At 37.3% G+C, this 16,852-nt stretch overlaps 1 protein-coding gene across 4 annotated transcripts; it reads left to right on the top strand.

Moving 5' to 3' along the window:
- Positions 1 to 1,401: 1,401 nt before the first annotated feature.
- LOC307148082 (uncharacterized protein) lies at positions 1,402 to 12,155 on the top strand. Of its 4 annotated transcripts, none has more exons than XM_079853306.1 (17): positions 1,402 to 1,827; positions 2,676 to 4,462; positions 4,926 to 5,015; positions 5,250 to 5,460; positions 5,549 to 5,766; positions 5,937 to 6,077; positions 6,180 to 6,294; positions 6,406 to 6,477; positions 7,313 to 7,453; positions 7,584 to 7,697; positions 7,785 to 7,858; positions 8,086 to 8,190; positions 8,296 to 8,411; positions 8,494 to 8,632; positions 8,792 to 8,912; positions 9,235 to 9,311; positions 11,791 to 12,155. In XM_079853306.1, the coding sequence occupies exons 1-17, from the start codon at positions 1,701 to 1,703 to the stop codon at positions 11,827 to 11,829; spliced, it is 3,687 nt and encodes a 1,228-aa protein (XP_079709432.1). In that variant the 5' UTR covers positions 1,402 to 1,700; the 3' UTR covers positions 11,830 to 12,155. The 4 variants fall into 4 exon arrangements, with proteins under 4 accessions (XP_079709432.1, XP_079709431.1, XP_079709434.1 ...); XM_079853305.1 differs by having other exon boundaries at positions 9,235 to 9,322; XM_079853308.1 differs by lacking the exon at positions 9,235 to 9,311.
- Positions 12,156 to 16,852: the final 4,697 nt, after the last annotated feature.

Below are 16,852 nucleotides of genomic sequence, written 5' to 3'. Positions count from 1 at the left end.
CCTGTTGGCACACTAAGACTAGAGCAGTCCTTTCAACTGCAACTGAAGTGATTTCAGCCCTGTTGCGATAAGCCTTTTGTATTTCCTGTGGCCATATCTGCAAATTACAGTATTGTGTAGAATAAGTATTATATTTACAGTTTACCTCAAAGTGATACAGTAGTTTACCAAAAAATGTAAATTCCTAACCTGTCATTCCAAGCCTGACTTTTGAAGGATGTTTAAACTTACAATGAAAGTCAATGGGGTCCAAAACAACATTGGACAAGAAAAAAAAGTTCTACTACTGAATGATGGTATTGAGTAGAGATGAATTCCTCTGAATAACTTGGTGAAAGGCAAGCTGCCGCCCGCCAGTGTTCGCTTAATGAATTCCACCTGGTCTCTGTCCCAAAATCAAGGTTTGATCAGGCTACGTTCCCACTGGTTATAACCTACTATTGCCTCCACAATGTTGACGTCAAAATCAAGCTCTTTACATTCAAATGTATTTTCTGGCAGTGCCGAGTGGCTTTTTTTTTTCCTGCCTACCCTCAAGCAGTAACTCAGCACGGCTTGTGTTCTTGATGGTAATGGAGTGTCTCGAGATGGCAGGAAAATTCTCCTCAGGCCTCTAAATTTAATCCCAGGTCTAATTGCTCGCTTTGCCAGCCAAAGTGAATTCAGCTGCTGGCTGTCTGTGAGACAAACAGTCCCTCTAGAGCACAATGTAGCCTAATAACATCATAGATTTACAGAAATTTTAAATTTAAACAAAAGACAGGAAAGTGGAAGCTTGCCTGTCAAAGAGGCCAACAGCCTTCGTACTCACGTTAAGACAAAGGGGAAAAAAAGACATCAAGAGCCGTGTGCCATACATCTCCCTTGCTGGATTGAACGTTATAGGAAAGAGTGGGTATGAATATAGGAACAAACACAAAAATAAAAACTCCTTACCCCTTTCTTAACTGAACAGCTAACCCATTTTACATGAATGTTGTGCCGTGCCCGTGGCTCTAGAATGTACCTGCTGATACTCTCATAATTTTAAAACAATTATAGGCCTACTTTTTCCACACACACACATATAGATCTCATAGCTTATTTGATGGTATTATAAGTCATTTAATTGTGGCCCATTTTAGCTGACTTCACCCTACAGTCTTTAGTAGGCCTGTTGTGCTGTTGAATTGACTGAAATTTAAATAGACTTAAATTTGAAAACAATTAGCATTTTTGAGCAATGGGATCCCAAGGGAATTTCGTTGTTGAGTGTTTTGTTACAATAAATTACACACAGTACAGTCCCACAAACGTAAATTATGACCCAATTTCCGTGAGTAAAAGCGATTCATTGAAATGGATAGGCTAAAAACAAACAAAACAACGGTTCCTTCATCGTCACCAAGCAGACCAATCAGGCCGACCGCCACACCTGGAGATGAGTTCATTAAAACACTCGCACTACCAGCCGGTGACGTAGCCAAAGTCCTTCACAATTTCACAAGCGTTACATACTTTTGTTAAGAGCAGAGCGCTTCGTTCTCATACTGACTTTTTACCTTTTCATCTTCTCAAAAAACTTTTCAGAAAAAAATGTTGTCAAATCTTGCCGTGTCACAGATGCTTAACCCCACAAGAGATAGATAATAATTGCGTTATACTGACAATTTGTTGTGCACAGAATCTGGTGGGCTGTTCTTTTGCGTGCGGACAGCTGTATGTTTCCTTCCACATCTCTCTTCGATGAAATAGATTGTCCCCTTTTTCGATGGGGACCATGCAAGCGGCCTTATTGTGTGTACAATCACGGCAACGACAATTCGTCTGGCGTGATGACTTCGACAGGTATGATTCATATTTTAAATTAAGGTCTGGAAACTATAGTACTACGCATTGTTGACACGTGGGCTGCGTTAAGTCTATGTCCTTTAAATGGATCTTTGAATCTGTGGGTCTGGTTCACAAACATACGATCTGAATTGGTGCGGTGCTTGTTGACTCGAGAACCGACTCATTGAAATTTAAGCTGTTGAAACGCACATCTCCGATTCGTTTGCATTATCGTGTGTTTGATGAGGCTAAAGTTGCTTTAAAGGGATAGTTCATCCAATGAGTCGGTTCTGGAGTCAACAAGCACCGCACCAATTCAGATCGTATAGATCTTGTTTGTGAACCAGACCAGAACCAGTGGGTGAAATATCCCTTTAATAGTGTGATAGCTGGACTGTTTGCTAGCCTGCTTGGTGACGGTTTTATTAACATGGGCAGGAATCAAAGTTATTTTTTAATAACTATTAGATTTGAATTAGTTGTAAATCATGTAACATATACAATAATATAACTGCATCATCGTGCACAAGAATTGCTGAATCATTTTAACTGGTTCTTAAAAATAACTAAAGAAATTTAATGGGATTAACTAGGCCTATGTTGATCTATAATGTCTTCTTGCATATATTCAGTTGATTCTCACTTCATTTTATTAAAATTACATTTTGATCAAATTAGCTTTTTTTCCTCTCATTTGTTTTCCCCTCTCATTAAAATGTTTTTCTTACCTAAATTTCCCAACACATTTGCTCATTGCTCTGCCATTACGGCAGAGACAATTAGCTGATTGGTGAAAACGTCTATGTAACAATTGTGCACTTCAATTTTTTTTAAATCCTCTACTTCACATTTATGTCTTGCAGATCCCAAAGTGACTCTTGCCAATGGAGCTTCTCACACCACTGAGGACAACTATGCTTGTCTTGAGGAACTGGAGAGGATCAATAAAGAAATAGAGGCAGTAAGGAGTGAGGTGGAAAAAGAACAAAAAAGACTGTCACTGTATCAGACATCGCAGACCCTTACACAGACAGATAATGCAGGTCTTCGCTCTGAGAAATATTTAAGAACCACCAACAATCAGGCTAAAGACCAGAATGGAAACCATTTGACATACAAAAAGCCTGTTTCCTCAAACAGTGGTTGTAAGTATGTGGTTGATCGTGCCAGACCCAAGACTGATTTGGAATATGACCCTTGTTCCAATTTCTCTGCAGACTTGCTATCCAGCAGCTCGGTAGACTGTAAGTTAAAGTCAACTGATAAAGTGGATATTGAACATTGCCTGAAGAATGACCAAACAGGAAAAAATGTTCAGCATATGTCCTCTCATTTTGACAACTCTGATGATGAAGGTACCTTGGTCATTGATATTCCACCATCAAATAATCAGGGAAAACGTAGGCCCAAACAGAAAGGCAAGAGTACAATGATTAAACCACTGCATTCACTTGAGGAGAATTGTGCAGTTAATAATGGCCAAACAAAACCCAGGCAGCACAAAGAAAAGGTTTCTTCTGATGGAATTCCAAGTCATGAAATTAAACATATTGTGAGTGACCAGGAGAAAGAAAGGACCTCAGCGAAACCTATGATAACTCAGGAACAAGAGTCTTCTGAGGGGGAACTTGTCATCGATGTGTCACCTATTGAAGATGAACACAAGCTTTCAAAGCAGTGTGGAACTATAACCAAGGAACTACTTGACTCACCCAAATTATGTCCTATTAGCGATGTCCCAGCTGAGGATGGTAAAGAGGCTAATGAAGGGCCCTTAAATAAACGGGTAACAATTGCAAAGCACTCTGTAAAAGCAACCAAACCTTTTCTGGAGGATCTAAGAGAGGAACCTGTGACTGAACCAATTAACTTTACAAATTTCAAAATGGAAGCTTTTGTTTCACAAAAAGAGCAAAACGTCCTGGATGACATTTCCACATGTCTAGACAATCTGAGAAGTGAGAGTGAGCGGATCAAATGCATTCAAGATGTTAAGATTTTTCCTGTTAGTTCAGTTTATGGGGATGAAGATATTTCCTCACTATCTCCTGCGAGTGTAGGACAAAATGCAACTTTTAGGGTAGAACCACAAATTGACTGCATCTCAAGTTATACTCAAAAATCAGAAATTGTATCTTCTAAGGTCCTCTCCCAAGAGCAAGCACATCAGCAGTACTTCCCCGTGGTCTCGTCTCAGTCCTTTCCTTCATCCTTACATAAGGTAGAAGAGCATGGATGTGGTCCACTCTCTCAAAGCCTGGCTGAAACATCTTGGCCAACTATTCAAAAAAGTCCCGTCAATACATTTGCTCAGAACATACCTGCATATGTTTCAGAAATTGACTCCAGAACTCTTTCAGCACCATCAACTAGTCAACTCAACCTGAAAACAACTGTGGCCTTTGAAAGATTTCCTACATCAGATGCATCATTCCTTGTTCCCTGTGACATGCCTCTACTTCCACAGACCTTTGCATCTGCAGCGATGACAGGAAGTAATAATGAAGCCATTGTAGTTGACTCTAATTCTGATGAGGAGCTCAGATATTCAGACCTAGATCTTTCAGAAACTGACCCAATGGAAGAGTGCTACAGAATCTTCATGGAAGCCAACCAAAATGAAGCTCCTGTTGTTCATTGTGATCCATCTGTAAGTAAATTCATCCAATATGTAATTTTGTATTTAGATATACTGGTGTGTAGATCATAACAAAGTCTCTCATGCTAACCAAAGCTACATATGTTTGATAAATGACACAGTAAAAAAGTATTGTGAAAATACTGTATATTATGAAATATTATTACAACTTAAAATAACAAATTATTCCTGTAATGGCAAAGCTGAATTTTCAGCAGTCTTTTGTGCTACATGATCCTTTAAGAAACATTTCTTATCAGTGTTGGAAAAAAAAGTTGTGCTGCTTTATATCCAAAGAATCCAGAAAAATATTAAGTTTGAAAGAACAGCATTTATTTCAAATGTAAATCTTATGTAATGTAATTGAATGCATCCTTGCCGAATAAAAGTATTAATTTCTTTAAAAAAAAAGAAAAAAAAATCTTACTGACACCAAACTTTTGATCAGTAGTGTACGCACCTCATGTTTTTTTAGGAAGAAGTATTAGAGAGCCAAGAAACTGAGATAAAATCCAATCCAACAGCTGTGCTGAAGAAAAGGGTGGCACATGTGGCAAGGTTTGAGGTATGAGATGATTTATCCTCTTATTTGTAATATGAAAGTACATATTGTATTCCTTTGAAAAACATTTACTTAATTTTACAAATTAATATTCCATCAGTAATTATTTGCTCTCCAAAGTAGTTCCAAACCAGTGTTATTTCCTTTTTTTCTTTTGTTGAACAAATAATGACTGAATTTTAATTCAGAGTTCAACAAAGGTGTTTTCTGACTTCATCAATCCTCTTTATTCAACAGCCATCAAGTTCAAGTAAAAGCAAACCACAGATTATTGTCCCTCTTCGAGAGGGAGGCTCCCATTTGACCATTCCCTCCAGAACTCAATTATGCCAAAGAAGAGCAGCCATTTTGACTACTGCCATAAAAGGGTGTCAGTCCCAAGTCATAAGTAGTGCTCCCAAAAAAGTTTATATACCCAATGTCATTCATTCAAGCACCGTGCAAAACCGTAAGCACCATGTACACTTTGTTTTATAAGATTGGTTATTCATATTTTAGAGAATTGTCATTTACTTCTGGTTTCTTTTTTTTTATAGCCTTTAATAGTCTTGGTATCTTTCCGGTTGGTTCTGCTGTACAGCTGGGGACAAATCTGCACTTCATCGTACCTGAAGGAAATTGTGCTTTACCTCTGACACTAATTCCAACCACAATGTCCGTCCAACGGACGCCTCAGCCTTCCCCATCTGTTCAGTTTTCACAAACTCCACATCCTCCACAACCTCCACAACCAGCCAACTACACACCAGCTAAGGTTTGCTTTGCACTTTACTCTTTTTCTTTTGTAGTCTATTTGTGGGGTTAAAGGTGGCATGCAATGATATTTCACCCTATCTGTTTTAATCTACAATCAAAAAGATCTACCACTACTTCAGTTTTATTAACTTTAAGATGAAGTGATAGGAAATTTCATGAATTTTGTAGGCAATGGGCATCAAAAGAAAGGCAAAAGTACATCATGAGGTTGGGGCAAAGGTACCACATGATGTTCGTCAACGTTATGTGAACCTCTTTGTGGAGGAGTTCCTGAGATCATCTGTGACGGTGCAAGATGCATTTGAGAAGGTCTGTGTTTGAGAGATCAAAATTACACTTCTTATTCATTTAATTCTCTGATTATGTTTTTTAATGCGTTTCTTTCCCAACATATCTATTTAAATGCTCTAGGCTCTGGCAGAAGAAAAAATAGTTTATGACCGCAGTATCAATAAGCTCAAGTATCTAAGCATAGCCGTCAATGCACTTAAGAGACTTAAAAACCAAAACGTCTTGCCTGCCAAAGGTAGGTTTGGTATATTTATACATGATGTGCTTTTGTTCAAATTACTACAGCCACTTTTGTTTACTGCACCGTACACTCCTATCAGGTCACCCTCCTTATATGTACTTACAGCTCCCAGTGAGAGAGATCAGCATGTGTCTAGAGGCAATGTACCACTAAATACCCAAGCACTTCAGGGATCCGGTAAGAGCTGGCTCTCGTTTCAGGGTCAATGTAGAGTCTTCACCTCTGTCGCTATATTTATTTTATTTTTGTATTTATTTATTTCATTATAGGTGTAGTTTATTAAAATGCACAGTAGGCAGTACTCTATGGTAACGTTTGTATGTAGTAGTAATTAAAACTAGATTTTTACATTTTCTAAATCCATGCAAAACATGGATAGTGTGCGTCAAGTCGTTGTTGTTGTTAGTAGTAGTGCTGTTGTTAATATTAATATATAGACCCACTGTTGATAAATATTATATTTCATATATACATATATCTATACATCAAAAGTTTTGGGGTAAGATTTAAAAAACTATTTTTTTGTATACACATGCATTATGTATTTTTCAAAAATACCATCAAAAGAGAAATAATGTTAAATATTTTTACAGTTTAAAATAACATATCTATTTATTTATTTATTTATTTATTTATTTATTTATATCCTTTGAAACTTAGCAGTCATTACTCAAGTCTTCAGTTTCACATGATTTGTTTTTTCTAATATGCTAATTTGGTGCTCAAGTAACAAGTTTCTTATTATCAATGTTGAAAACTGTTGTGCTGCTGCTTTTTATGCAAAATTCTATTCATCAAAGAATCCTGGAGGAAAAAAAGTTCAAAAGAACATGTAAAAGTCTTTACTGTCACTTATGATTTCTTTAGTGCATCCTTGCGATCAATCAAATGTATTCATTGCTATTAATTTCTTTAAAAAAAATATATGTACAGTATGTGCCCAACATATAGGTGTTGTCATTGCAGATGTAGTTATTATGATTATACGTAAATATAAGTTTTACTGATGCAGGTGATTTGACACTTTATGAGCAACTGAAGGAGCATGTTCTGTCTGAGGACATGTTGCAAGTAAACAACTTCCCTCGTAAACATCAGGATAAAGCTGACTTTGCCATCCAGTATGGAGATACCAAGAAGGGCATAAGCGACCGTGAGTAGACTTTCCAGTCACCGTAGGACTTTGTGTTACAATCATGTTTAATTGCAACCAATATTTAATATATTGATGAAGCTGTTAGGATTTGAAGCCTTTTAAATAATTAGGAATACAATGGTAACAGCTTTAAAGAGAATCTGCTGTCGATGTGGAGCGACGTTCTCTGTTGACAAAAGTGGAAAGCACACCCGAAGAGAGGAGTGTAACTACCATTATGGAAAAGTCATAGAGAATCGAGGTAAGAATGGCTTAGAATGTCTCTAAAAATGTTTTATTTTTATTTCTATCAATACCCATTATCTACTCTTTATGTCTTCTCTCATAGTGCCGGGAGGTGTTGAGACACGCTACAGTTGTTGTGAGAATGCAGTTGGGTCACCTGGATGCCAAGTGTTCAATGTATTATGATTCAAGAATTATACTCGTACAACTACGGCCACTCGTATATTCATGCTTTGTTGGAGGGGCTGAAAACATTTTTCTCTCCACTCCTTTATGCCATGATATTTCCTTGAACTGAATTTTCAGTGGCAATATTTTAGTGTTTCACTAAACATACTAATCCATTTTATTTCAGTTACTAAAGTTGAGACTTCCACTGTATTTTCTAATGTACATGTTTACAGCTTCATGTCCATGATGCAGTAAGTCTTCGGGGCTTTGTTAGCAGTCTCCCTCAATCTTCGGTGGGCAAAACATGTCCAGGAGTCTTTGCTGTTGACACACAAACAGTAAGGGTTATGTATTAATCATAATTCAAATAAAACCAAACAAAAAAGAACGGAGAGGTACATTAATGTGACCGTTTATTAATTTGAACTTGTGTGTTTTACCAGTGCTACACGACTCAAGGCCTGGAACTAGCAAGAGTGACTGTAGTCAACAGCAGTTTGCAAGTCATCTTTGACTCCTTTGTCAAGCCTGGTAATGATGTCATTGACTATAACACCAGGTGGGATGTTCATTTAATGTTAATTTGTTTCAGTGGAGCGAACTGTGATATGTTGTAAATCGTAACTTTTTATCCTGCTCAGATTCTCAGGCATCAGTGAAGATGATGTGAAGGGTTCCAGCTCATCTTTGCACGATGTACAAGCAGTGCTTTTGAGCTTTATTAATGCGGACACGATTCTGATTGGCCATGGCTTGGAGAATGACTTAGCTTCTCTCAAAGTGAGTTCTAACGCCATGCTCTCAAGATGTTTGGGTCTTTTTTTTTGACTGGAATTACAATGTAACCTTTCAACATTATGAACTAGGCATTGGCTTTTATCCTCAAGTTTGTATTGGAGCCTCTTAAGAATTGCATTTTGGTTGTTCTGCCATCTTCAGATTATTCACAACAATGTGATTGACACGTCAGTGGTGTTTCCCCATCGTCTGGGTCTGCCACACAAAAGAGAACTTAACAGTCTGACTGCAGACTACCTCCGGAGAATTATCCAAGAGAGTGGTATGTTGGCCTGTTAAACAAATTTGTAAGCAATGACCATGATCACACCTCACCAAATCAGAAACCGTAGCTTTTTACTGGACTCCGGTTGTATATTGTTTCATGGCACATTATCCAAACACTCAGAAGTAGGGATAGTGTACACAGGGATCATTCAGAATGGTTGATAACTCTTCCATGAAATTGCTGTAGGAGAAGTAATTGAGTCAGTACTGAAGGGAAATTGAGCACACCTACAAACATGACTTGCATACAACTCAACAGCACATGCTTGCTTCTTAAAAAGAAAACAAACATAAAATAAATTTCTCATTTGCCACAGTGGCGGGTCATGATACACGTGAGGATGCCACTGCATGCATGGAGCTCATGCTTTGGAGGGTGAAAGAAGACTCCAAAGTGAAGAGATGGTGACTTTCAATAAAGTTTATTCATTTTTCTTTGTTCATTCAGGTCATGCACCAGTGTATTTGGTGCTTTTGCTTGCATATAAACCCGTGTGGAGTGTTGGGTATTCACTGATTATTTTTGTTGAATTATTATATAAATAGGTATATGATACATTTGTATTTAGCCATACAACTTTTTTTTTTTTTTTAGCTTTGCACTATTGATTGTTTATTTGTAACAATTAATAGGCAATTCTTATTTTTTTGTGGACTTATGATGCACTGTTGGGAGTACTGTGAATCTTTGAAATCTGGTAAGAGGGAATGAAATTAAAGGCATTGACAAGAAATAACTATTGTTTGATTTTACTTTAATCATATATTCTGTAGTGTTAATTGGCATCCAGGTGTTTGTGTAATCATGTGTAATTGGTCATTTCCCCCCATTTGAGCCAATAAGAGTCTGCTGCTAATCAGCACCACATGCATCAAATCTAGTTAATCAGATAATGAGAAGGTAAGTGTCTCAGGAAGTCTTTCATTTTAAAAGCTTTTAAAAGTAAGATGTGTAAGTTTAATTTCAGTGTTTAAAAATATGCAGAGAATATCAGTAAAAAAAAAAAAAGGGATGGGAAATTCTGTGCCGTACATGGGAAACATTGGTGTTTTTGAAACATTGCTGCTGCTTCATTTGCTTCAGCATCTAGACCAGCCCAATGTAACAATGGCTGTGAGTTTGTACAGCCAATAGCAGGCAGGTGGGCGGGGCATAGTGTTTTAGAAACCTGTTGGGATCAATATAGTCAGGATTTTTCAGTTGGTGACGCTAGTGGCACAGAAATTGTCACACTAAGTATCTTTTCTTTTTTCTCAATTCATTTAAATTGTCAATCAATTATTTTGAAAATGTACAACATATCAATAAAGTACTGTAATCCTTTGCTAGTTTACTTTTACAATCACTATGACACAATTCTCAATAATTCAGTAACTTTTTTTTCCAAAACTCTTCACACATTGAGCATAACAGCAGATGTGAGCTATGTGGATAATTTTCCATTTCTTTGGCACATATACATTGACAACATCTTTCAAATGGCATGAATTCTTTTCACACTGAGACACAACCACCACCAAAATGATATGTACCCAGGCCAATTAGCAGGTTTACATAGCTTTTTTCCCCCAAAACAGTACAAAACTGAATAGTGTTTGCTATATTTTTACAGCAATACCATAATGATATATATTGAAAAAAATAAATAAAAATGCACTCAAAACAAATAGATATAGGCCTAGCTGAACACCTACTCTGGTGTTAGTCTTTCATTACCATCTATACAAAAGGGCACAACTTAGAAATAATTTTGTACTGTAATGTAACATACTGAAGTGAATTTTAAACAGTAGAAAGGTGGCTTAACTTGTGTGGTAAAGAAATTTCACAATAAATGAATGTTGCCTGTTGTTAGTGTTTTTAAAGTTATTGTTTTATAAGCGATTACGTTTTTTTTGGGTGATGACCTTTGCTAGTGTTATGGAAGAATGAGCTGATTTGAGACATACGTATGAAGTGTTCCGGCAGTTTTAGTGCATTTTGAGTGTGAAATTAACTGCTGTGCCAAGATGAAAGCTGGTTAAGAGAACTGTGTGAAGAGTGAGATTGCAGTGAGTTCCAGGCAGATCAATTTTTCAATAAGGAATAACACATTTTATTAAATAAAATGTAAAATTATAAGGACAACCAATGAATCATGTAAATATTAAAATTGTAATGACACATAAGTTTCAAGATATAATTATTTTTCTATCTAGATAATAATCAAACCCAAAGTGGTGTGATACTAGATGGGATGAGATGGGATACTAGACCTTGTAGAAGTAGCTAAGAAGGATCAGCGTAGAAGACAGTATGTCTCAGATTTTGGAGATGTGGTACTAAAAAAACAAACAAAAAAAAACATGCCTTTGAATAAATCTTCAGGACAAAGGTTAAATGGATGTCTGAATAGGATATATGAACAATGAGTATATGACATCAAAAGATATATTGAACAAAAATAACACTCATAAAAACTAAATTTGAATAAACTCAAATATGAAAGATTTTACATACTACACCAGTTTTGAAAAAGTGACCTTATGGAGAAATGTCCAAGACTATGAAATATGTAAACACTTTATTTATAAATCAAAACACAATCCACACTAACTTTTGTTTATACCAATTCAGATAATAATTTGCCAGCTCTAATTCGTAATGCCAGTAATAGTAATTTCAAACCTGAAGGGCTGTTAGACCCGGCCTCAGTCTCTGTATCACGTCCGCGCAGTCTCTGACCCACAATCAGAATCCCTTTAATTCATTCTGATGGGACTGAACCCTAGAAAAGAACTGAACTTAACAAGGCTACTGCTCTGAATTGACTTTTAAATGGCTCCTGGTGGAGTTTTACCTGCTTGTTTGACTCTTTCCACTCTTTTGACAGGTGTTTGAGGTCCGTGGCTGCAGTGAAAAGCCAGTGTGAGTGCTGGTGAAACAGTGGGCTGACATGCCCGGGAGCAGTGCCAGGGCGCTGTTGATGCTGCCCGTTTGGGCTCATGCTGTACAAGCTGTGTGAGCGTGGCCCAACTGGCTGCTGGGAATGCCTCCGCGACAGCCTTGGACTACTGTAGCAGCATCCACATGAACACACTGCTTTTGGCACAGAGTGAAAGAAACCAGATGCTCGCCCTTACAGCCGGGAATGTAGGAAAATCTGTTTGTGTGGAGATTAATGATTAGTTTATGGAGTATTTTGAAAGATGTATAATCAAAGTAATATTTCTATGATTGGATTTATTTTATTCCAGCTTCTAACATAAAACAAAGATATTTATTATGTAAGGATGATAAACTTATTTGAAAGTATTCATTACCTATAAAAGTAGGCTACAGAGTGGTTCACAGGGGCAAGGCACATATTTAGATTTGTATATGTATCTTTTTTCCCCCCAGTTTGTTTGACAAGGTCTTCCCTCAAAACAGAATTGATGACTTGCTACCCAGTGTCTTAATTGTATGACAAATGACCATGTGGCAATATGCTAATTGATTGAAGACAGGAATTCAGTTGGGTTAATTGAATGGCACAGGAAAAAATCATTCAATCTAAAGTGTGTTGTGTTCCTAGAAAACTCACCGAAGGTTAATTAGTTTTTACCTTTGAATCAATAAAATCAATATGAAAGAAAATCCAACCTTGTAACCTTTTGGTTGTTTCTATTCACATGGTACGCAAAGTGGAAAGATACATTTTAGATGACCTTTTTTGGGGGAGGGTGGCACGATCCAGCGTTCAGTAATGGAGAATGGATCAAACAGAATGTGTGCAGAATCCTTGACTGTTAACGTTCAGCACAAAGCAACAAAAAATGATTTTTTTTCCGCTCACCCCCAAACCAGACACTGAAACATCAGAAAATTGGTAGCAATTTCAAGCATTCCTTATTTGCTCTGAACCCAGCATCCAGCTGCTAGCATGCAGCCTGCTGAGTGCATGGGAGATAAACCAGTGTCACAAAGTTAATTGCATTACTTAAAACTGCCGTTATCAACTGGATGGGCAAACTTATGATGGATATGGTTTTTGGACATAATTTCAACATGGTTGGCGTGATAGTAATCTAATATTTCTTTGATTGTCGTTTGTGTAAAAAAGCAGATATTGTTCTCCCCTGTAAAGACATGTCGTCTTGCTATCATAATGTGATAGTGTAGTAAAAAAAATGTATTTTAGAAAAAAAGTAATTAATTACATTTAAATAATTACATTTCTTGCAACAAAAAAGTGCAATATTAATTGTCAGTGTAAATGCTTTTCTACTTCTAAGTTTTTTAAACGTCTAAGTTGTCATAAGTGATATATATATAATATTGAATATATTTTAAGAAAGAAGATAACTGAAGATAAAAATCTGTGGCTTTTTATTTTTTTTAGTAATATTTTTTATTTATCAAGAAATCAATTGAAACATCAGGTTGAAACAGATTCTGGATAAGACAAGTCAAGATTACTAGTAAAATAATTATCTTCCTTTTGGACCTTGAGAAAACTCAAGGTCCATAATATTTTAGGATGTAAACAATTTCTCCATAAAAAGTAAACCAGAAGTTTAATTTGTTTGTTAGTCATTCGTGTTAAGGACCATCAGTGACTCCATTTCTAGTAAAACTAGGTTACAAGATTATTAATAACCCAATCACATTTTAGCCAATGAGGTCATCAAATTGTTTTTGGAAAATTCAATACCAAAAAGATTAATTCGTAGCCTACCGTAAATGGAATACCTGTTGCAAAATTGTCTGACTTCTCTAATAAAACAGATTTTTTTTATTGTAAACTACAAATATAAATCACTCTGAAATTGAGATTTAATCGAAAACACATTGAAGATTAGTAGACGGGATATCAGTTCATTTAGCGATAAGCTATTTCCTCCACTGACATCCATTCCAAAAAAAAAAAAAAGAGCCTCTTGTCTCCTTTCCAGTGTACTATCGCACTACGCCTTTTTTGGGTTAATCTTGGAGGCTCCTTCAGTGGGTTACACTCGTGGCTGCCTGACCATCTGAACAGTAACATCATACAGAAAAATTGCAATCTATACAGTCAGATGGTTGAAGTCTAACTGGGTTCTAGCTACTAGACAAACACTGCCCTTTTAAGACCACCTTGTCTGGAGAGGCCAGCTTGCCAAGGGCTTGTGTATAATCCCTCTTCCCAATGAGCGTCCCCTGTCGCGCCTCCAGATTGTCAGGATTCCCACTGAGCTCCCCTGGTTTTATCTGACATGGGATCATGCTATGGGTGGCTGTGGCCTGCGTGCTCATCGATAGATGGAAAATTCCTGAAAAAAAAAAGTATTCAGTCTGTGAGATTGAGAGCTTTTGTTTTGATTGGAAAACATGCCTCTAACGACATTTCTGCAAAATATTACGTTACTTCTTGCATGTTTTGAGACGCATAAAATTAATGTACCACCTATACCCTAAACCTAACCAATGGTGTAACAAAAGCAAATCTGAAAAAACTTATTTGCTGAAGCAATAATGGGATTTTTATCTTGCAAGTCTTTGAGCTCTTTTATCATGACTTGTGTTTCATGTGACTTGAGTGCTCAGCATTGCTATGCATGTAGTTTTTCAAAAATGTAGGTAGAGGCAAGTTTTTTTTTCCAATGAGCCTTTGTTGCTTTTTTAATCTAAAGCTGATTCTAATTTGATGATCATTGATTTTACATCATGCAAAACTAAAGTCAGCCAGCAAGTTAATCAACCAGTCGACCAGCCCTGCCTCCACACAGCAATTCTAGGTCTTTCCGTGCCCCTCCTCTGTTTGTTTTCTCATCCCCGACCTGAACGGGAATCTCTCTTCACTTGGCTTGCTGTGGCTCCCTAACGGCCTCAAATCCAGCCATCTGACAGGGGTGAAGTGAGGGAGCCTGGGAAATATTGATGTTGAGACAACTTGGGAAGAGAATGAGAAGGTAGAAGAGAGCAAGGCAAAGGAATGAGTAAGCAGAGAGAAGGGAGGTGTGTGTGTGTGGGGGGTGTCTTCCTGCAGACAGGCACTCCTCTAAGCAGCTTTTCCTCTGGAGGCAGGGTTATGTGAGGTCACAGAGGGATTACACTTTTGGCAAACAGGAGGGAGCTCCTCTCACTCAGGCTTTTCCAGCAGCCAAAGACTGCAACTCCCCCATGACTCGAACCCGGCTGTAATAAAGCCAAGGCCGGCTTGAACCTACAAACAAAAAAGCCAACAGCCTATCGATTGCCTGCCGCCAACTTTCACACGCTTGTGTCGAAAGGTCGGCTCGGAGTAGACAGGCTCCAAGCAAGCCTGAGTAAAAAACCCTTTTCTGTTTCAAACTAGGCACATCTTGGGTTTGAACACTACATTTTTTAAACAATAATCCCTGACCCTATTATACAATTATTCAAGAGGATTACGGTTACTCTCTACTTTTCTGTTTTCACTCTCTCAGCTCGCTGGCAGAAATAGATACAGCCTTAAAATAAAAAAAATTGGATTTCTGCATTCAAGTGTCTGTATGACTAAATTAGCCGGTATCTGGCAGAGGGATACAGTGTGACCTCATCACCCAGGAGACCCACTTAATCAACTTTCCCTTTCCAGCAGAGGTCAAGCTAAGCAGAGGCTCTCGCTGGCCTCCAGCCCTGCTTTGATGTTAATTAAGATGCGATAGAACATGGAGAGGATTCATTAAAGCCGGAGTCAATCTAGTGGCACAAAGCTCCAACATGGTGGACTTAAACCACCTCGAAGGTGACATCCTCCAGACTCGGACGCACATCAAACCACAGCTTGTCGTTCGTCTCGGTATGGTGACCCGTGGTTCAACACGTGATTGGACGTCTGGAGTTACCTGCAGGGGTGTTGAGAGCATAGCAGCACATGCCCCACTTTGCTCATAGTAGCTATTTAGTAAGTGATAATGTACATTCAGTCAGCTGGCCATTCTTGTAAAATAAACAAATGTATTGTTTATTTAGTTGACAAATTATTTGACCATTTTATCTGTGCATTACATTTGGCAGACACTTACATTACTCTACTTTTATCAGTTTATCATGAATTCTCAGGAAATCAAACCTATGACCTTGAGTTGTTACCGCAATGATCTATTGTTTGAGCTACAGGAAGTCAGCCTTGCAACATACAATAATACTACAGTAATATTAATACTTAAGACCTCAAATGAGAGTGAAGATGGCGCCAGTTGCGTTTGTATGAGTTCCAGAATTAAAAAATACCATTCATTTTCTCCATAGGGAAATTTATTTTTAACAATAACTTATTGACAGACCAACTGTGAGGGACAAAGTTGTTAATGCTATATGCATTTGTTGAAGCTGTCAGTCTGCATTATATCAACCTATTTTAAAATAATTTTAAAATAATGTTAAAATTCCTGGTAATATCTGGTAAAAACTACCCTGATTCTGAAAAAAAAAACCTGATAATTAAATCATGCCAAAATAACTTAGCACTTGCCCACTCCCATGAAGTTAAACTCCCTATACGCTCTCTAAAGATAATATATGTAAAATATGTTGTTTCTATATACACAATCAACGTATTTAAACCAATAATACGTTTTATACTAGTTAGTTATCTGTTTTAATTTGGTTGTGTCATTTTCAATGCTTCATGGGATAAAAACAATGAAAGCTGTTAAATACACAACCTTGTACCTTTGTCTTTCTTTCCAATTTTCCAATGTGTAAAAAAAACTTTTTTTTCACCTGCTATTGTGATTCACCTCTTAAACAAAGATTTGTAAAATTTCCCCCTGTGGGAAAATATTTCCAGAGCCAAGGTTGCTGAAAAAGTGGGCAGCACTTTATAAGACTCGACCCTTTTACAGTTTATTCTGCAGACTTTTCTTTGCTATTCATTTGTCAAATGGAATATATACCTTAACTGAACCTCATGACAGAGTGACTCATAATTAATCAATCAAACCTCTAGCTGTATGCATGAATGT

This window comes from Squalius cephalus (genome assembly GCF_949319135.1).
Source record: "Squalius cephalus genome assembly, chromosome: 2".
Lineage (NCBI taxonomy): Eukaryota > Metazoa > Chordata > Actinopteri > Cypriniformes > Leuciscidae > Squalius > Squalius cephalus.
This window is presented reverse-complemented; position numbering and strand designations above follow the sequence as displayed.

Bases quoted from the DNA above. Each gene is read 5' to 3' on its own strand.
- LOC307148082 (XM_079853305.1), top strand. From the start codon at position 1,701: ATGTTTCCTTCCACATCTCTCTTCGATGAAATAGATTGTCCCCTTTTT. The intron at 7,454-7,583 runs GTGAGTAGACTT...CAATGGTAACAG, and splicing joins CAAGAAGGGCATAAGCGACC to CTTTAAAGAGAATCTGCTGT. The intron at 8,191-8,295 runs GTAAGGGTTATG...GTGTTTTACCAG, and splicing joins TTGCTGTTGACACACAAACA to TGCTACACGACTCAAGGCCT.